The sequence below is a fragment of the Protopterus annectens genome, chromosome 7.part0 (genome assembly GCF_019279795.1).
Source record: "Protopterus annectens isolate FY-2018-M chromosome 7.part0, PAN1.0, whole genome shotgun sequence".
Lineage (NCBI taxonomy): Eukaryota > Metazoa > Chordata > Ceratodontiformes > Protopteridae > Protopterus > Protopterus annectens.
The window spans coordinates 1,993,243,636-1,993,266,187 of NC_056739.1; the positions used below are offsets into that span (position 1 = coordinate 1,993,243,636).

The following is a 22,552-nucleotide window of genomic DNA, read 5'->3' on the forward strand; positions in this document are numbered from 1 at the left end:
TATTCGCTAGGTTAGGATGTTTTTTTTTAGGTTGTTGTTTGTCTTGGTGAAATTGTATGATTGGGCAAATGCGATCTGAGGGCTGGAAGGAGGTAGCAGGGTATTATGGGTAAAGGGAGGAGCTTGGAGCTTGGATCTTTAGCTTGGAAAGCTGCCGGCTCGGATCCAGGTCGGATCCGATATCCACAGGTTGCTGACAAATGAAGATACCTACTCAGATGGAACGTTATGGTGAGTACATAACTTCTTTTTTGCAATGTGGTTTTGATTCCTTAGAGGCCTCCTGCAGGGCCGCAGTTACTGGATCTGTGATTAGGAGGCATGCCTGGTTAAAGGAACAAAATTTGCCTGATCATGTTAAAGCTAAATTACTAGATGCCCTTTTACAGCATGATACTCTGTTTGGTATTAAGGCAGAAGAGGTTTTAAAGAAAATGGAAGTCAAAGCTAAGTCTATGCAAACTGTAAAATACTTCTTACAAGTGAAGCCACCAAGATTCAGTAGGCACTGGCCTACAAAAAAATGGTCCTTTCCTGTGTCAGGCAGAGCTCAAAGGGGAAAATCCAGACGCCCTAAGGGTTCCAGATACCTGGCCCAAGATTCATACAGGTCAAAGCAATGAGGCGCTTCTACCTCCAAATCTGGAGGAGATAAAGCGCAAACCTACAGAAAATGGTCCCAATGACTTCCCTCTGCCTACACCAAGCACTTCTCTTTTGGCAGCACCCTTAGGGGGAAAATTAGCACTTTTTGCTCAAAATTGGCAGTTAATAACCCAGGACAACTGGGTGCTAAACATAGTATCACAGGGATACAGATTCCATTTCCATACTCTGCCAATGGCAAACGGTTGGCCAGATCTGCCAAAAAATCAATGGGCAGAGGCACAGAAACAGGTTACGTCACTCATGGCTATGGGGGCCATTCAGCCAGTACCAGAACAGGAAAAAGGACAAGGTTTTTACTCAAGACTGTTCTTGGTACCCAGAAAGGACAAGGCCTGATGGCCAATACTGGACTTATCGATTTTGAACACATACCTGGACATTCCAAAATTCAAAATGCTGACTTTGCAGCGGCTTCTGCCCATGCTGGGCAAGAGTGCTTGGCTGGTGACAAAAGAGGCATACCTGCATGTCCCAATAAGACAATCGTGCAGAAGATACCTCAGATTCAAGGCTGGCTTAATGCATTAACAATTCACTGCACTGCCCTTTGGCTTATCTACCACGCCCAAGGTCTTTACAAAGTGCCTGGCACCAGTAATTGCATTTTGCAGACAAACAAGTATACAAATATATCCTTACTTGGACGACTGTCTCATACAAGCAGAGAACAATGACATTCTTCTTCAACACCTGGCGTTTGTGAAAAGGCTTCTAACATGCTTAGGGTACACAATAAATGAAAAGAAATCACAACTGGTACCCTCTCAAAAGATAACATTCCTGGGTGCAAGCTTGAATTACAACTGCCCAGATGGCTTACCTCACGCCAGACAAGCAAAGGGAACTGACTGCTTACTTCAAACTGATGGCAACAAAAACCCAGTTAACTGCAAGACAAATTCTGCAGGTTTTGGGCTTCATGGCATCCTGCATCCTACTGATTCCATATGCAAGGCTGCATATGAGGAAACTTCAGTGGTACCTAAAAAGTTTATGGAGTCAACATGGTCACAGTCTGGAAACAATGATTCCTCTCATTCCCTGCCTACAACAGGAGTTTCTATGGTGGGCAAAGGCATGTCACCAGAACATGGGACGGGCATTCACTCTTCCCCCTGCCAGCCATACCTTAATAACAGATGCATCAGATTATGCCTGGGGGCCCACATGGCAGGAAGGTGCATTCAGGGCATATGGACCCCAAAACAAATGCATCTACATATCAACCAGAAAGAGATGCTAGCTGTTCAAAATGCCCTAACAGCCTTCAAGGACTTACTTCATCCAGGACAACTACTGATAAAGACTGACAACACCATGGTCATGTGGTATATAAACAAGCAGGGGGACACGCACACTCATACCCCCTTTGCAGATTAGCCATGGCACTGTGGGACACAGCTTTGACTTACATCTTCAAGCTCAATTCCTGCCAGGAAAGCAAAACTGTTTGGCAGACGATTTAAGCAGAAACCTTATGGATCCTTATGAGTGGAAACTAGATCCACAAGTCTTCAGCATGATAACAAAGAAATGGGGGAGTCCAGACATAGATCTGTTTGCCTCTCCTCAAAATTATCAATTGAAAAGATTCTGCACAAGGACTTATCACAGACAAGCATGGAAAGCGGACGCCTTATCCTTCAGTTGGAAAAGCCTATCAGTTTACGCCTTACCTCCTCTGCCTCTTCTTCCCAAGGTCCTCCTAAAAGTCAGACAAGAGAAACCAAAGATGATACTAATTGCTCCGGACTGGCCCTCCCAATACTGGTACCCAATCCTAAGGAACTTGTCTCAATACCCAGCCTGGACCTTACCTCAAAGACCTCAACTACTGTCCCAGCAAAACAATCAGATCCTGCACAATCAACTCCAGACACTGAACCTGGCAGCATGGCTGATCACGTAGTTATACAAACAGCACCTCTCAGTAAAGCTGTGATGGATGTCATTTTGGAAGCCAGAAGGCCTAGTACTAGAAAGTCTTATGCTGATAAATGGAATAGATTCTGTGCTTGGAATCAAGCACAAGGAACTGATACAGCAGAATCAAATATTCCTCAGATATTACAATACTTGACTGAGATACTGGACAAAGGCCTATCTTTCTCATCAATTAAAATCCATGCCTCTGCCATTTCGGCTCATTACAATACAGAGCCACCAATCTTTTCTCATCCTTTACTAAAGCAGTATCTTAGAGGAGCCAAACATTTAAGGCCTCCTAGAAGATCACCAATACCTGCATGGGACCTCAATTATGTGTTGGAAAATCTCACCCTGCCTCCATTTGAATCAGCTGCTACCGCTGATATAAAGTTCTTATCATGGAAAACAGCTCTGCTACTAGCAATTATTTCAGCAAGAAGAGTTTCAGAGCTACAGGCCCTCATGGCTGTGGAGCCTTTTATCATATTTCACCCAGACAGGGTGTCTCTGAGGACAAATCCTACATTTATGCCTAAGGTGGTTTCCCATGTGGCTCTTAACCAAACTATTCATCTGCCATCCTTTTATCCAAATCCACAGAATAAGGGGGAGAGAATTCTGCATTCCTTGGCCGTACACAGACAGCTAAGATTCTACTCGAGCAGGACTAAAGCTCTAAGAAAAAACGAGCAATTACTAGTGACATGCTGCAGGATCAGAAGAAAAGGCTATTTCAAAGCAGACTATTTCAAAATGGATAAGCCACTGCATTAATTTCTGCTACTTACACCATGGTAAACATGTGCCTAAGGGCATTAGGTCTCATTCCACCAGAGCTGCAGCTACTTCAGCAGCCTTTCTCAGAGGAGTACCAACCAAAGACATTCTAGAGGCTGCTACTTGGAGTTCTGTTCACACCTTTACAAAGCATTATCATTTGCCTTTCTACTCTAAGTCCAGGGCAGGCTTTGCCTCTGCAGTTCTGCAGGGCCTTATGGCCACACCTAATGCAGTTTAGCTCCAGCCTCTCAACCATAGCTTTGGGATTCTACCCAAATGTAATGACTGCAACAGTGAAACACGAAGAACATAGTATAGTTGTGTACACTTACCATAAATGTAGATGTTCGAGTGCATTCACTGTTGCAGTCCAGGTTACCCTCCCGCCACCCCCCCTTTCATTCTGGAGTTTATCTTTCCTTCTCTGTCTTCTACAGCCTATGTGGTGTATTTGCTTGTAGATGAAGGTAAAGTTTATATTGATGCATGTATATATATATATATATATATATCTCTTTGCTACCTTTTTGGGGGCACCTGACATCTGGGGCAAGAAAAACTAAAGAAAATGGCGTTGGCTGCATGTTTTATACCCCTGACGACCTGACGTCATGGAAGAGGAGACAGCAACCGACGCAGGACCCAAGACTTTGGAATTCAGGCCAACTGAGGGCAACCTGCCAGCAGATTACCCAAATGTAATGACTGCAACAGTGAATACACTCGAACATGTACATTTATGGTAAGTGTACACAACTGTACTTTCTCCTTACAGACTGTTAGATTTTGACAGAGAAACTTTAGTAGAAGATAATCTACCAACGTGCAAACTAGGTTGACAGTGGTGTGAGGCATGCAATCCGGGAACACATGGAAAGAGCAAAAGCTACACAACATGTGGTATATTGTAGGCAAACAAGAACAAGGGAGTTTAAAGTTGGAGACCAGGAGTTAAGTTCTGATCTTCTCAGCAGAAAACAAATTTTGGCTAACTGACAAGACCCGTTTGAAGTAATAGAAAAACTAAATGAGATAAACTGTAAAGTTAGATTGGTTAAAAAAAGGCTAGAAATGATGTACAATATCAGTGTTGTGAAGCCATGGAAGAAATTAAAAAAGAAGTGTTTCTGTTAAGGATCAAGGAAGTGTTTTTAGAGCCACTATGCAGATTGAACCTGATTCAAAACAGTATTCAGACCATTCCAGAAGGAAAAGTTGGCTAAAACCTTAGCAGAATACCAGAGTCACAAAGAAAGGCAGTATAAGAGGAAGTATGGTGCTTAAAGTGGGAAAAGTAGTCATACGAGTTAAACAGTAAGTGGATTAACCCTGAGCCCTACAATATTAGTCCCTAAACCTGATGGTAATACTTTCAGGAAGCTGAATAGCATCTCTAAATTTGATACTTGCTCAATACCTAGGCTAGGTGAACATGCAGAATGCCAGAATGGCTGGAGAGAGCACAACTCCTGAATACATTAGACTTACAAGGGGTACTGGCAAAATCCTCTAAATAAATAAAGCCATATTAAAAAAGAACAGCTTTTTAACATCTGAGGAACTAGTCCAATATATCCCCTTTCTCTTGGTTTGTGTGGTACCCCTGCTGTAAACGTTCAGCAACTCATAGACTGCGTCTTAAGTCCCCATAGCCAGTATGTTACAACCTATTTGGATGATGTTATCATCCACAATGAAGACAGAGACTGCTATCTAGCCAGGGTATACTCTGCATTGGATGCTTTAAAACAAGGTGGGTTAACTGTTAATACTGCCAAGGCAAGGAAAGCATGACATTGGTTAAAAATCTGTGATATGAAATAGGAAATGGGTTGTTAACCCTCAAAGAAGAGAGAATCTTTGAAAACTGGCCTGTATCAGGCATTTAACCTGGAAAAGCCAAAAGAAACATCATCGGGCATTAAGAAACAAGTGAAGGTATTCTTGGGATTAGATGTTTATTATAGGAAGCTTAAATCTCATTTTGCAACAACAAAATATGCCCGTATAGACTTAACTAAGGGGTAGATGCTCCTCAAAGTAAAGTGGGCAGTGGAAGCTAATGTTGATTTCAAGAAGTTAAAGGAAACATTATATTCAGGCCCTGGGCTAGCATCTCCTGATTTTACTGTTTATAGTTTAGCTGATACATCAGAAGTAGATTAAGGAACAGTGCTGTCACAAACTTTTCATGGGAAAGAGCTTCCAGTATGTTCCCTAAGTCACAAACTAAGAAAGTCTGGAGCTAAGTATTTTGTTGTTGAAGAGAATATCCAGCTTTTAACTGCATGTTACCTAAAATATGTCTTCTAGGGAGATAATTTGTTCTAGTAAAGTACTATGCCTTTCTTTTATGGCTACATCGAGAAGATGGGAACACAATATTGCACAGGTAGGCCTTATGTTACTGTTCATATTCTAAGTTCAGTGTAGTACAGACTCGACTCACCTAACGTGAATGGCCTATCAAGGGCATGTAGGCTATCCAGTAGGCATGAAACTGATGGTTAGTGGAAATGAATATGGTTTCTGTTGTTTAAAGTCAGTATTTTTGTGTTTTCAGGCTTTTGACTTTTCAGGCTTATGTTAATTCAGTCATATGAAGGGGAACCGTATATATATATATATATATATATATATATATATATATATATATATATCTATATATGCACATACATACATGCATACATACATACACTCAAACCAACATAATGTCAACATCACTAACGTCAGTAATGCAAACGTCGACATGTCACTATGCATGCAAATAAATTAAATCAAAAACTTTGTTCTTTGTTTTTTTTTCCCTTGGGGCAAGCCCCCCTGCACCCCCACACCCCCTGATAATTATATTAGCAAACTCCAAGATTGCACAATACCTGAGGAAGGGGTATATTTCCCATTCACTGGAATTGTCGATCTCGCACACCTGTCGACCAAATTGTGTAGACTAAATAGATACTGTTGTTAATGAAAGTCAAATAAATTAGGCATTCCAATTTGTATATATGTGTGACATTCAGTCAGTCAAATGAACAGTTTGTCAAACATTTCAAGTTGTGCCACAGTGGATGAAAGGCACAAGCTCTCTAAACTTTGGAACAGCCAGCCATAAGGTGCCATTACGGTGTTGTGTGAGATTTTGGTACTGCAAGGATTGGGAATATGCCATTCTTTCACTACTGTGCAATCCAGGAATTGGTATATGCAAAGCTGTGGGAGTGCTGAGGCTATGGGTGGCTTGACCACCCCACATAAAAAGCTTCTGGATGTATTTGTGTGTGTGTGTGTGTGTGTGTGTAATGTGGGTTGTTAGTATTTCTGTCTGTCGTTTGGAAGTATATGCACTTGGGCTTTTATTTAGAGTATGAAGTGTGTATTTGATTGAATGTCAGTTGAATATGCAGTGTTTGGGGCATGCATGTGTGATTATTATTATTGTTATTTTTTGAATCAAATGTTCTGTGATCATTGTTCCTGTTTAGTGAGAGCTTTGCTTGCATGAGATAAGTAGGTTTTGTTTTAGTACTGAAACTTTTTGAAACACTGAAAGTTTCAGTATTAGTTGTAGGAGTGTGTGTGTGAGTGTGTGAGTGTGTGAGTGTGTGAGTGTGTGCGCAAGTGTCTGCTGCTTAGGATTAGAGTTAGGGATAGAGAAAGGGATACATTTTGTGTTTGTGTTTCTGTTTTTAATGGGGTGTGAGCAAGTGAGTGCTTCTTTGTTAGGGCTAGAGTAAGGATTTACTTAGATGATAGGTTTAGTATTGTGTCTTTATGTGAAATATGCATTTGTGTAGTGCAAATAGTTTTTAATAAGGTGATATGTAGACACAGGGTTAGGGCTAGGGTTAGCACACATGAGCAAGTTTGGTAGAGGAAGGGATGTGAAGTATATATAGGTCAGGCATGTTTTTATCGACAAGAGGAAAATTTGCGAATTAGAAGTTATAAAGAGTTGAATTTGAGGAATTTATTTGATAGGTGGAGAGGGCAAAGGTTATATGGGATGAGTTGATTCTTCCCTTAGAAAAGGGTGGATTTAGGGTTACCTAAACTGAAGAAATACTTTAGAACTATGCATTTAAGGCTAAGGGTAACTCAAGCAGATGGTTTTAAATCACAGTTGAAAATGGTAATCATGAAAGGGGTCATAAAGAGATAGACTAGGGTTTAGGGTGTAAGTCCTCAAAGTGGATAACGGCAAACACACAGAATATTATACTTCATTAAGTATCAGAAAGTATTCTAGGAAGTGAACCATTGTGGAAATGTAAAAAGGAACATTTACCAACAGAGATGTCTGATAGGAAGGATGAAGAAAATAGGCAAGAAGGACTGGAATGTGCTGGAGGAAATTAATAAAGGAGCCAAGATACTAGGCGCAAGTAAGTTGCACAAGAAAAGTAATAGAGTAGGATGAGGCTAAGCATTCGTTTGGACGACTGGTTAGACACCGAGTTCCCTATCAGGGGTTAACGTAGGATAGGCAACTAGAAAGGGATAAGGAGTACCAAGTGGAAGATGAGCTCCAGTGGATTTTTTGAGAATAGAACATAAGCTGTTGTTAAAAAGTGGGGTAGTTACTTGTGAATGTAAAATATTGCATAACTATATGAATCGATTAGAGGAAGTCATAAAATATTGGGATGCAAGAATGGAAATGCAGTTTACAAAGAATCAATGGGAAGAAATCTTGTAAGGCTTCCAAGTATGAAACAAAGTCTAGAAGGTTTAGGATTTTTCCATGGAGGTGTTGGCATATGTGTTTTTATATCTCAAGTATTCCTCAGAGAATTTTTCTTCCGGTGAATAGTAAATCCTGAAGAAGTGATGGGGGATGAAAGATGTAATTGGGACAGGGGTTTTGTGAATGTAGTATGTTGGCAGATTTCAAAAATTCTTTGCAGAGTACTTTGATGGAAATGATGGAGAACAAATAGTTGTAACCAGAGCTGTAGTTTTCATTTTCAGCCCTGGGCAGTCCTGTATACTGATGCCCCCTCAAGCTAAAGTTTTATCAAAAAAAAAAAAAAAAAGCTAAACTCCTCCACTCAGCAGACTGACAGGTACTCTGTTGCAGTGTTCATTCACTTAAATAGCCATAGCTATTTAAAGGAATGAATGTCAAAAGAGCACTGAATGGATTACAGAATTAAAGCAGTGGACAGTTTCACTGCTACGTTATAGATAGTGCCCCTCCAACAGCTTGCACCTGGGGCAGCCATTCCCTTTGTCTTAGCCTAGCTGTAATTCTTATTGTAACTAAGGAAATGATGGTTTTGAGATGGGATGTAGGATCTGTATTGCCTGGATATATTAAGACTTTACTAATTTTAATGCTATTGGTTTCCAAAAATAAAACAGTTACTAGAAAATGGAAATAATTTATGCCAAATGTAATTGAAGTTCTGTTTTAAATAAGATAGAAGGAGGTAGTATTTTTGCAAAAGGCAAGGAGCACATGTCATACAAATAAAAGTAATTTTTGGAAATAATGCATGCAGTAACTTCAGGAGGAGATGTGAGGTTTAAGGGAAGGCATAAATGGAGTAATTTTTGTGGTGGAGTGAATTAAAATTGTTAAAAAGAAAGCCTTTATGTATACTTCTTGGCAGTAATGGAAACCATTTTTATGGCTTATTTGATTTCTGTTAATTATGTAAACGTGTGTTATAATTTAAAAATGTGATGATTTAATAAAGATATTAAAAAAACATTATAAATAGTAGTGGTCAAGCATTGAGCTTTGACTGACTCTTACAGATAATGATTTGCTTACAATGTGAAATAAGAGTTCTACCTCAGAATTTGATGGTTATTAACTTTGTCATCCAAGAAAACTTGATGGTAGTTGAGGTGAGACTTGTATTGCTGTATCATATGCTTTTGAGAGGTTAAAGTGTACAATTCCAACCGTGTAACCTCTACCTGGATGAGTATGGATGGATTCTATCACGGCAAGGAGACAAAAGCCATGTTGAGAACTGGAAATAATACTGGAACTTTTAAAGTACTGTAGAAATTGTTGATTTCTGCATTTATCAAGAGCTTTGATAGTGGGGATAAAACAGCTTTCAACTGATATTTATTTACTGCAGTGAAAGATTCACCTTTGTGAAGTGGATGATAGCTACTTATTTCCATATTATGAGAACATGACCTTTCTTGATAGGGTAGCTACAGAGTATGGAGACTGATAGGCAATGTAAGAAATTCGGGGGAGTTTATCAGCAGTAATTGATCTAAGTTTCAGCTTGTTTAGATGTTTATACATGTTATTGGAAGAAACTGACTGCAGAGTAAATACAGCAGAAAATTACAAACTGCTGGTGCCAACTTCTGTGCCAGACTGAGCAGCTGTCAACTCTAATTAAGCGGTCATCCTGTTTCCAAATTGCCAATACAAGACTTATATTTGTGACTTGTAAACACTACACATCGAGCAAAAATGAAACAACATATGTAAGAGAAAGCTTATGAGTTCAACTTTAAAACCAGTGAAGCAAATGAGCAGCTGCTGAGTACAGCCATCTGGTATCAAGGCAGATTTACTTGGATAACAAACAAATTAAGAGTCTGGTGCTTAAAATTAAAATGCACAAAGCAGAAAATGCAGGATCATGGTTGTGCTGAGACAAAAAGTGACTTGAGTGTAGTGAGTCAGGAGGACTTGGCATTTGCTAATGAGAAACCTGTAAACAAGATCTGTCTGTAACATAAGCAGCATTTAACGGTTACTTGGAAATCTCTGCCCGCTGAAATCTGTAAGTTTATACTGTTATACACATTTTATTGTACTGTCATGTAATATATAAAGAGAGCAGTCAGTAATGCTGGGTGAAATTGGTTTCCTTTATGATTGTGTACTTGTCTAACTTTATCACCTACCTTGTGGAATGTGGTACTGCTTAGAAATCTACCTAGATGTTATGAAATATTGTTTCAGTGATCATCTCCAAACAGGATGGTACATTTGGGTGCAAGTGTATTTAAAATTAAAAGTAGATCATTGCACCTTTTCCCCTTATTGTATCTGAAAGACTTTACAGCTTTATATACATAGTCAGCTTTCAAGGATACCTTTTTGACACTATTCTGTCTCTGCATTGGTAGAAGCATTATAATTGATGAGTTATTATGATAATATCAGTCATGTAATCCTAACCATATTAATCTCACACTACTACTGCTGTGGTTTTTCTCATATATTACCATATTGATTGCCTATTTTTCTTGTGGTGGCTGTTGCGGTTGGATGGTCTGTGAACAACTCAGTCTCATACTTTTGGAGCCTATGTACTATAAATGATTTAAAAAAATGTTTATTATTTATGTAGTAGAAAAATAATGCATACATCTTTTGGTACATACCTCTTCAACAAGTTTGGAATATTGTTTTCTTTTGTCACGACCAGGCACTGTAAATGAAGTTAGGAGATAACTTTATTTCTAATTAATTAATTAATTAATAAATTAAGATAATTTGTCTTTCACAGCAGAGCACACAATTGTTTGCTTGGTACTTTACTTGCATTACTCAGCATAAACTCTAAATCTGGTACAGACATTAAATGATATACTAAAAAAGATAATGGTATAGACATTTACATTGTCTATCTTTTACTGTATGTGCACCAGTTTGCTCTCTTAACTGCATTATTCAAAGGTAGCTAATTTTCTATGTTCTTGATTTGCTAGGGAGATTCCAGTTTAACTAGTGAGATAAAAATGAATCCTCCCCCTTTTTTTGGGGGGGGGGGGTCAGTAAGCAGTCACTACCAATCCAGAATATGCTAAACTTTTGAGAATATTTACAATTACACAGCAGTGTCCCAAGTGAATATTTTAAAAGCAGCTTCTTGCATGGAAGTAGATGCTCTAGCATTCAGCTTGTATTTTTATGTTGTCTCCGTGCAACGTGGAAAATAACCTCTTACATAGCACTTCTTGATGTATGTGTAAAAATTGCAATTAAATGGCTCATCTATATAAAATAACTGTCATCCAGTTATTTTATAAACCAGTGCTCCTTGTCTAGTTCCTGCTTTAAGTCAGTAATTAAACTGTGTAAATTACTAATTGGCTGTTTTGCAGGTCACTTTTAGATTATATCCTTACCTGCATGGTAGTCTATCCTGATAAAACATAAAACATTATTTAATTTTTATTTTGCTATTAAATAACTTTCTGACACATTACTAGTAACTGCATTATTGGTTTTAGTCAGTGAATTTTTCTTCTCCAAAATTATGTTCCTTATCTTCCTTCTTAATTTATTTTACATTTACATTAATAAGGCTATGGTAGATACGCGGTGGTGGTGCTGTGATAGCATTGTCGCCTCACAGTAAGACGCTGTCCGGTTTGATTCTCAGCTGGAGCGTCTTCTACTTGGAGACATGCGTGAATGGGCGTACCTTCATTGAAGGTTGTGCGTCAGGGCTGGTAACTCGGCACGTAAAAATCAACTACCAATCATTAGCGGACCGGAGTTCCGCTGTGGTGACCCCTAACCGGGAAAAGCCGAAAGACTCAACATTAATAAGGCTATGGTATTACTAAATTTACTCCTGTAATAAGCATTCCACACCAGCTATTCAGTAGTGATACCTCTTTTAAAGAACTTTATCTGCTTCTCATTATATAATACTAAATTTAACTTCTTGTATATTGTTCTAGTAGACCACAATTACTACAGTAAATTAATTTCATTTTTCAATATTTCTCTTTTCATAATATTATGATTTATTTCTTTATTAAGAAAGGTTAGTGCACAGGTACACATTTTTCACTTTGGATACAAAGTTATACATTTTATTTAATCACATATAAAATTAACTGTTTATTTACATAATTTATTCTTCCCCTTGATGGGAGTTTTGGTTGGAAGAATTGAAAAAGAATGTACACCAGTGCAGTCTACCATGGGACTTGTGATGCATTTTTTATTTGGGAAGTTAATGCCAGTCAAATGGGTATAATGCAGATGTTATGATTTATTGTTAACACTTCTCATTGAAGCCCTTCTCCTATGGTAAGTGTACTTACACGTGAGTGTACTTTTCATTATCTTCAAGTTCAGTCTTTGTCATTGGTTAAGTTATGTTTCCCGTACATACTATTTTATTTTACCATAGTGTGTTAAGAATAAGAATGTGGTATAATATATTGAAACCTACTTGTAAGGTTTTCAGTGTTGTTTTCATAAATTGAGCTACACTGATCTCAGATGTATAAAATATTTTTTTCTTTCAGTTTGTATTGAAGGGAGCAGCAGGCCAGCCTGGTACCATCCTGCGAACTCTCTCTGGCACTTCACTCAGTGGTGTTCGTCTTATTACTCCTGTATCTGTCACTAGTACAAAACCAGTCACAACTTTGTTGCTGAAGGGTACCACAGGTATGCATAAAAAAGTTTTGTGTTCTCATTTCAGAAACAGAATTATAGTTCGCTTACTCCACCCAGTAAAGTAGTCATTTGGTACAACTCCCTTCCCTCTGAAATAATGTTTATAGTGCAAAACTAAACATCCTGTCGGTAACAGAGTCCACTGTACTTTTCTGTTTTAAAGAATATTAACAGTATGAAATGTTAAACAGGAATTGATAATTACTCCCTAGCATTGTTAAAATTAACAGTAGTTGAATTTTATACCCCTCCCCTTAAAATTAGTTGTCACTATTTGTATGTTCTGGTCTATTGTTAGCACTGTATTTGATTACAAAGCCATTGTTTTGGGTTTTTGTTAAAATAGTGCTGTAGGTTATCTATAAATCTTCTATTGCAGTGATTGCCTATCTTGATTAATAATAATAGCGTTGTTCATCTCTCTTCATGATCAGACATAGAATTAGTGTTAGTTGCAATCATATGTGGGAAATGACAGTGCCGTGCAGATAATGCTAAAAGAGTTTAAGCCATTCAGGAACAGCAGTAAGGTAATAATAACCTTTGTGGTTATTATATATCCTCATGCTTATCCTAAGAGTGTATTCCAGTGTGGTCATAAGTTTATAATCCTTACTAGAATTTTCTGCTTGAAAGTGTGGTGCAACTGTCACATATTTGAAAACATATGGGGATGTTATGCTCAATAACCCAGATAAATCTACTGAGAATTTATGTAATGAGCTCTGAGATGTTATAAGTTTTTCTATCATCAGTATGCTCAAGTAAGGCACAGATATATGTGCAAACTGAACAAAAACATTTGTTGAAATCGCAGAGCAAATAAGATATATAGCAGAAACAAAGGCATTACTTAGCTTTCAAAAAATGTACCTAATCATAAAACAGTAACAGAAGCTGCTTAGTGTTATTGTCTAATCTTCTATACTTGGTCCAAAAATGAGCTCAGCCTGAGTCATCAGATCTTTGTTGGCCTTCAAGTATCCCTCTGCTGGATACACATTAATTTCTTTGTGGTGGAGAGTCACCGTGATCCACTAGTGCAAGAATTATCTGGGAGGGGTTCATCAGGCAAACAGCAGATGACCCATGGCCTCTGCAACCTGCAACATGCTGGCTATGAATGTATTTTTGCTGTGAATGGCCTAACACATTCCGTAGTGTAGATATGAACATTTATACCACTGTAGGGATCATCTGTGCCCCACTGTACTTGCATGCATGCTCCTCCACATGCGTTGACATTGGCCACCATCATAGACTTGGGCAGTCATGCTCACATCCTCCCTGTACTTGTTCTCTGCTTATTGATATGCCTCTGCCCTACTGTAAAAAGCAAAAGCCAGATAGAACCACCATCCCTACCCCAACCCCCCCCCCCCCATAATCGACATGCCCATCTTTCCCGCCTGCACTGACAAGTGACTTAGATGCTAATCACACTTGGTTCATCTGGGCCATAGTCAGTGCAACAGTTTTTCCTTATACTGGTGTTTCCCTTCATGGGTCAGCTAGAGATCTGATGTCAATTTTCATTCCATCATCAATTGATGGAGCTGATGGGTTCGGATCTGGTCCCTCGGATCCAACTCGGCTGTTGCTAAACCTTGTGGCAACCAAAAACTCCTGAGCTTCTTTCTTACCCATAATGCACCAACCCTACGTTACCTCAGATTTCATTTGTTGCCTTTAGCGAAAGATGTGGTTGACCTGCTCTCGAGCGTTTTTGAGATAAGTGTTTTATTATTGTCTTCTGTCCTAAATTTTCTAATTTTTTCCTGTATTACTTGTCACTTACCATACAGATTCATCTTTCTTGTTACCATAGTTGGTAAAGTTTACTTTCTTGCCCTTTCAGTACTTCGTGTACATCTTAAATTAGTATAGTTAGTAATTTCCTTTCTATACCTACTGCGACCCTCTTTTCTTACCATCCATCCTCAACCCCTTTTCCCATTTTTGCACATGGGTTCAGAGTGTCACTTTAACAATGACAGTCATTTCGAGCCAAGGTTTACACCACCAGGTGGCTAGCCCTGCCACTGTAGTTCATCCTTACCACTCACTTGCACACACACTCACTCCTAGGGCTAATACAGAGTGTCCAATCCACCTGCTGTATGCCTTTGGAGTGTGGGAGGAAACCGAAGCAGCCAGAGGAAACCCACATGACCGCATCATTGGTATTTTTGCCTGTTTCTCCTTTTTTATATTTAAAAAAAATCCTGTTCTTACATGACATTCTTTGTTTTCATAGCTTAGTGTTATAGTGTAAAAGGGCCATGCTGGATTTAAAAAAAAATGTGTAACGTGGGCACAGCTTTCCATGTCTGATGCCCACACTGTGTATGTATAGTGTTTGGGAATGTTACATCTTAAAAGGCTTATTACCTTCTGCCTTTGGATCCGACCTATTCCTTGGATCCGAAAAAGAAGAAATTGATGGAACAGATTTCTTCATATCTGACTAAAAAGGTATCGAATCAGACTACTTCCAGCCCTACTGGTTCAGGTTTGATTCAGTTACCCTGGACAAGATGCTCACTATCGCTGGATCTGGTACCCTCAAGGGTGCCCCCATCTTTCTTGGAGCCATGCCAACCTGGGTCCCCCTCTATTATTTCCACTTGTTCTTCTTGAAGTTTGATGGAGGAAGATGTGGAAAGAGTGGTGAGGAAGATTCTCTTGGAGCAGAGTCAGATGGGTGTCTTACCGGCTCCTACCCCTTTGGGTCAGGAGGTGCATTCCTCTGCTACACCCCCACTACAAGTTCCTCCTCTGACTCCATCTGTCTCAGAGTCCTTGGATCTGAGCCATCCAGCTCTGTCTGGGTCAGATCTGAAGACAGTAGTATCTTTGGAGGTGGTTGAGGCCTTTCCAGGACACAAGTGGAGGAAGTTCCCCCAGGGCAGAGGAGGGAACTCCAATGATTGATGCCGCTCGTGCATCAGAGGTGGCCTGTGAAACCAGGGATCCAGAGTTTCTTTCTTTGACAGAACTTACCAGCTCTCTTGAAAGGAGGCCCGATTGTCCACCTGTGGAGGCAGTTGGGGTTGATTATCCTTATCTCTGCACCAGAGAGCCTGGCTGGATTTAACAAGAGATACTTGGATGCAGAGGATTACTTTCAGAGGTTATATAATTCTCTTTTCCCTGCCACCTCCAAATGTACGCAAAATTCCTGATATTCCACCCAGTCAGCGGGAACAAGCATCAATTCAAATACGTCACCTGCCAGTTGAACACAAAGTACTCACTGAAAATTCCAGTGTAGAAGAGCACCTTTCAAAGACGGCAGTAACAGTCACTTCTTAAAACACAACTCTGTGTTCATCTTTTACCCATCCTTTACAAAGCACACCATTTTCATAGTAATCTTCTGTACAGTCAGGATATGAAGCTTAGCCAACCAGTTAACTTATGTGTGAATCATTTATACTCTACCTTATAAAAAGCTTTCTGGCAACACAGTTTATTTGGCTGCCTCATGTCTGAATTACTGTTACTATAATAAAAGGGTTAACCTCAATTTTTAAGGCAGTAGCTAACAGATCAATGTTAATTTTCTGTTACACATCCATCACCCACCAACATGGACCCAGGGTGTCAAGTAACTTAGATCATTAATGCTGGTACTCATCAAGATTGCTGCCTTGATAAAGTCCAAAACTACTCTGGGCAAATAGGACTCCCCTGTCATTGCTGTAAATTAGTACGTTACTCTTGTGAGCCTCAGCATTTTGGATATGAAATTTCAACATTGTTGTCTTCATTTAGGGTTACACGTATCCCACTTTACGAGGGACAGTCCCTATTTGAGCAATTTTGTCCTGCAAAATAATATAAAAAAATGACAGATGTCCTGAGATTTTAGCACAAAAATATTTCCCAGGTTTCCCTAATAGCTGCATAAAGGGCAAATTTTGTATTTGAAACACCTTAATATTACATGAAATAATAAAAACAACTCAAATATTACAAGAGTGAGGTTTTATTTTGGCAAACATGTGAAGTCCATTCTTATTCTCTGGTTGAGAGTATGGTTTGTCCCGATTTAGGCATTTGAAAATGTGGCAACTTTGTCATCATTTCTTGGAAGTGATTGGTTTTCTTTAGAGTTTTAGTTTGACCCTTCTGCAGTTGCATTATATAAATCCCAGTTCCTTTAAGGAGGATAGTAAACATCCCTCTTTGTCATTATAACTTCTATGACCTCCTTCTGATGTGTTAACAGAGTAATAACCATCAGTATCCTGAGAACTGACACTTCTACTCAATGACAACCTTACCTTTAGGAAGCCACTAATATTACTTTATCTTTCCAGAATTTTAAGATATCCTTGTGTCCTACCTGGCTGTTTTATAATGATTGCTTCCCTCACTTATGCCTTTTATAACTCTCCTGCAGTAAAGGGTTAAGTGCTTCTTTAAAATTAATGTGAGTGCTGTTCAAATCTGTCAGGTCCCTATTACTTCTATTGCCTTCAGACTAAGTTCTGTGTGTTTTGATCATTCCCTGTTAATGCAGGTAATGTGACACCTGTGGTTATGTCATTCTAGCTGTTCTCATTGTTCTCTCCACTCTGTATGGACCTTTGAGGCCCATTTTTCATGTTTGCCAAGAAAGCAGGAAGTGTAAAACTCTTTTTCCCAAATCTGTCTCCCATACAAATCTCAACATGTCTTAAAAATGCCACCCTAGCTGTGGGAAGTTAGCTCTTTCTCTGTGAACACATTTAAATCTCTGTTTTCTTTCTGAGTGTGGTGTTGCATACTAACAACTCATTTACTAAAGCTACCATACACCCAACATTAACCAGTTTTTGTACTTGCTCCTTCTTTCACTCCATGTCACATTTTTTTGCCTTCCTGACTATTACCATCAGAAGCTGACTTAGTGTCTTTACAAACCCCCATGAAAACCTGAAGTGAATTTGGCAGATAGTACATCATGCTGCATAGGCTACATTAAAGTGTTTTGTAACACATCATGTCAGGCAGGGCTCAGTAATCTTTAATGAATGTGTCTGAACAAGCGCAGTAATCGTCCATTAAAGTCTATGGACTCATCCTACATTTTTCCTGAGTTGATGTCATTGAGGGTGAAGATATCCCTTACTTTTCAGTTGCATCTGTGCGGGAAAAACAAATTTCAAAAGGCTTTTGCTTTTGTTTTTTCTCATTTTGGATTTAAAAAAATTGCAATTAGAATGAAGATCCTAATCTGTACTTCCTGCAACAGATAGAGTGATTCAAAATGTAATTCACGCTAATGTGACAAAACACTTTAAGTAGCCTTTAGCTTTTTGTGGCCCATTTCAGAACATGCAGAAATGTGTTTTCTGTAACTTATGATCCAGTGATGTCTTTTTTCATCTGATTCAACCTTTGGGTCTCAGATCTGACCCAGAGCCAGTCCCTGCACCCTCAAACTTGTGGATCCAGGACTCTGACTCGTTCCCTACCCATAATTCCCTCTCTCTCGTTCCCAGAATATCTCAGATATCTTTTTCCACCTGTAATGAATGGCCATGTGATTGATGGATCTGATCTCCATTTATTTTTATGTGGGATGTGTGATTTAGGATTTTCTGTTTCATATTCTTTTTGCTATTAGTTTATCTTTCTACTGTACCGTGATAGCCTTTGTCATGCTGCCAGCCCAGCTATCTGGAATTTTGTAAATAATTCTATGTCATTTGTGCATATTGGTATGAATTATACAGAACTGTATGTTATGTACTGAGCTTCAAGAATGTAACCACAGCATACCCTGTTGTAACATAGAAGATTAACCTGGAAAACTTAAGAATAATTGAGGTTAAGTTACTTTATAGCTGGTCCATAAACAAAAGATGTTACCTCTCACCTTCAGTTCAATAGCAGATACAACATCTAGAGATAGAAGTTTTTTCTATTGTCTTGAAAGAAAAGTAATTACTAGGTTTAAAATGTAAAGTGTTTTATTGTTTTACAATGTCCAAGATCTGGCAAACATCTGAGAGGTATATATTTTTAACACCGATATGTTAAATCCTATTAGTTTCTGGTTTAGCCTGGGAACTGAAGGCAGGTGACAAAAAATGAGGCTAACCCAGCAGTAAAATGTGATAATGATTTAAGAACTCTCTCAGAGAGAGACTGTGCATTTTGTATTTTGTCTTGGACCTAGCAAGAACATCCACTCATCATCATCATCATCATCTGCACTTGCTCTGTAAGTAAGATTTAGGGCATAGTATCTGTTTTAGATATAGATAGGAATACAGTAAATATTAGTTTTAGATGTTTTCTGTATTTATTTGAGACTGTCCTGCAATGTTGTTTTAAAATATTACTTGTGATTTTGAACTCTGAAGTTACTGTGTTGGTGTACCAAGTACTGTCTTGTTCTTTTATTATGTATTATTAAATATATTTAAACCTTTTAATTGTGGCTGGTTTGTTTAGATATTTTTAATTTCTTAGACTACTTATATATATTTGGTGACACTGTACAGACCAGTTTTAGTAGCCTGGAGCTTGGTTAAAACTACCAATGTGAAATTGTTCAATCTCGCCGTTTGTTCTTACGCATGGGTTCGGAGCCGATCCTCGGCTCCGAGACGGACACTTCTACAGCTCTGCATTTTGAGAAAGCTCGAGGCACAGTCCTATCCCACAATCCCCTAGTGCTAACCCTCAGATCTAGTTTGCCGCGGCAGCAGATGCATCGCAGAAGCTCGGGCCAGTAAACTTTTTTTCTATTTTTCGAAGTTTTTCTATAACTTACCTTATTAGTATAGATAGTTAGAAATATATATATATATATTAGTCTTTTACTAGTGTAGTTGCAGGGGGAGTTATATATTCTTCTTCTTATTACTATTTTATAACTTTTTCTAAGGCAATTTTCAGGCCTATTATCTTGTCTTTTTAACAGGTGTTTTTTTCTTTAAGAAAGGCTTAAGTCCTTACTCTTTTTGTGTGTAGTGATACCTTTAATTTTTTTCTTGTTTTCAGGTTTTTATAGGTATATGTCTGATTTTTGAACATGTCTGAGAAGCAAAAATCAGGCTTTAAGAAATGTCTATGCGGACAGAAAATGTCCATCACGGATAACCACTCTTCCTGCGTCTACTGTCTTGGCCCTCTCCACTTACAGGAGGACTGCTCTATTTGTCATTCCTTCAGTGGGAGGGTCATGATGGAGAGACGCAGGAAGTTGGTAGACAGGGGTTTATTAAAGCCTGAATTTCTGGAGGCCCTTGACAAGGCTGAATTGGTATCCAAGTCTTCGAAGGGGTCCAAGTCTTCGAGAGTGTCAGAGCCAAAGTCATCGGCTCCGAGCACCTCTATTAAGATTCGGACACCGGCTCCACAGACTTCGGAGTCGGCTGTCGAATGTATATCTTTGATCGAGACTCCGGTCTTGGAGCCAGTCTCGGAGGTTCCGCCACCATCGATCCTTCACTCTGTGATGACTTCGGCCCCTTCGACCCGCTCTTCGAGACCCTTATCTGATGCGGATGTGGATCGAGTGATACAGAAGTTAATGGAGAACTCGGCCCTTTCTAAATTGATCCAAGTTTCGTCCCAGCTGGTTTCGAAACTCGAAGCCCTCCCTGGGTCATCTACTGCTCCTCGTCCGAGACCTGTTGAGTCTTCGGAGCCGAGAGTCGAAGTTCCGATGATGGCAGAACCATCGATACCGAAGCCTACAGCCGTGCTTTCGGTACCGTTGACCTCGACGCCCTCGGAACGGATCGAGGGGTCCCGGAGCCGACTATCGTTCCTTGGTTCCGGGGCGGACAGTCGAACCGAGATGTCGGTACCGACTCTCCCCCGAGGAGCCTCTGCTCAGATTAGTTCGGCACCGTCCTCTGGGTTGGAGCCCAGACCCCCGGTCTCGGGGATTGTTCCTGGTTTCTCGAAACCAGGAAGGTCTTCGGATCCGGGTACCGGTGCCTTCGACGCCATGAGGAAGGTCTTGTTGAAACAGACACATATCTCATCGGATTCTTCTTCTCCTCCCCCTAAGGGTCCACGTTCGACTTCTGTATCCTCGGCTCCTACGAAGCGTCGAGACCCAATGCCTCAGTTGCCCCCAGAGGGTGCTCCCGGTTCCTCGGACGCTTCTCCAGAAGCCCCATCTGAAGAAGTACCAAGGAAAAGACTGTGCAAGAGGAGGCACATAGATTCCCCACAGGAATCTTTACATCAGATACAGATTTAGATGAAGCAGAAGGGTCCCCACGGTCCCCCTCGGAGGATGTCTCCTTTGCGGACATCCTGGAGATCCTAAAACAGAGGGGAGATTGGCAGCCACTTAACCCTTCTGTGGATGAATCAGTATTGCTGAAGGCATTCGGGGCTCTACCTTCTACCTCCTGGGTGACCCCTCCCTTTGACGAACTTATGGACCTGATAGCTCGTAGGGCTTGGGAGACACCTGACACGGTGGAACCAGTTCCCCGCAGGCCGAATAAGTTTATAACAGCCCCCCAGGACAAGAGTTTTCTTACCAAGGGTGTTCCAGTGGATACTATGGTGGTGGCGGCAGCCACTAAGAAGGACATGTCAGAGTCCTCTTCCACTGTCCATCCTCCTAATAAGGATTCTAGGACGATGGACAGATATGGGAAGCGCGTTTTCAGTTCTGCGACTTTTTCCATGCGATCGCTGAACTACTTGATGCATTTTACGCGTTTACAGAGGGATCTCCTCAAGGAACTCAGAGATACTCTCCAGGGTCGTACAGATGCTGCTGTTACCGAGAAAGTGACAGCACAACTTAATACCCTTAACTCTGTAGTCAACTCCTCCATGAGGCTCATTTCATATGCGGCCGAAGGTGCGAGTAGAGCGGCAGCTTCAGCGATTGCTCTTAGGAGACAATCCTGGGTGCGGCTGTGCTGCTTTATGGAATCCTTCAAGTCTTCTTTACTAACGTCCCGCTTGATGGTGCCTCTCTTTGGCCCCAAAGTAAAGGAGACCCTCACTAGGTGTGAGCAAGAAGGGAAGACCCTATCTGCTGTAGGAGTCCGTTTTCCGCCCATTCTAGACCATACCCCAAAGGGCAAAGAGGCGGAAAGATGTGGTTCCGTAAGACACAGGGTTCCTTTCAGTCCACACAGAGTGATAATGCCCCTTCCAGAGGCAGAGGAGGGGGAAGGAATGGAAGACGCCGTCCAAATGGCAGAGGGGGTCCGCAAAACCAGGGCGACAGAGATACTTTCTCTGGCAAGCCTTTCCAGCACTCCTGAGAGGAGGCCCGACTGTCCTGCTCTGGAGGCAGTCGGGGGACGCTTAACTTTGTACCCGCTGGCCTGGTGAAATTTAACCTCAGATGCGTGGGTACAAAATATAATTACCAGAGGTTACGACATAAAATTCATAAACGTTCCCCCTACCACCAAAAGATTCCTAGACGTTCCACCCAATCTGCAGGATCAGGCAGCCTTAGAGATCCAGAAGCTGCTCAGGAAAAGAGCCATCCAAGCAGTCCCGGCAGACCAAATAGGATCCGGAACTTACTCAATGTTCTTTTTAGTTCCAAAGAAGACAAGGGACTGGAGACCAATTCTGGATCTCAGCAAATTAAACACCTTCGTTGTGAAGGAGAAATTTCGGATGGTCACGCTACAGTCAATCCTCCCTTTTCTGCAGGAAGGAGACTGGATGTGCTCTATAGATCTCAAGGACGTGTACTACCATATAAAAATGGCCAGACCGTCCAGGAGATTCCTGCGCTTCCGGCTAGGAGCCAGTCATTTTCAGTTTCGG

The 22,552-nt window shown here is 40.3% G+C and overlaps 1 protein-coding gene across 2 annotated transcripts in view; it reads left to right on the forward strand.

The window, feature by feature from the left end:
• LOC122807290 (host cell factor 1-like) overlaps nt 1-22,552 on the forward strand; it is a 3,131,707-nt gene that overhangs the window by 2,563,625 nt on the left and 545,530 nt on the right. For both annotated transcript variants that reach the window (XM_044078414.1, XM_044078415.1), the window contains exon 14: nt 12,634-12,778. In XM_044078414.1, coding sequence (XP_043934349.1) covers nt 12,634-12,778 — 145 coding nt within the window. The remainder of the gene's footprint in view (nt 1-12,633; nt 12,779-22,552) is intronic.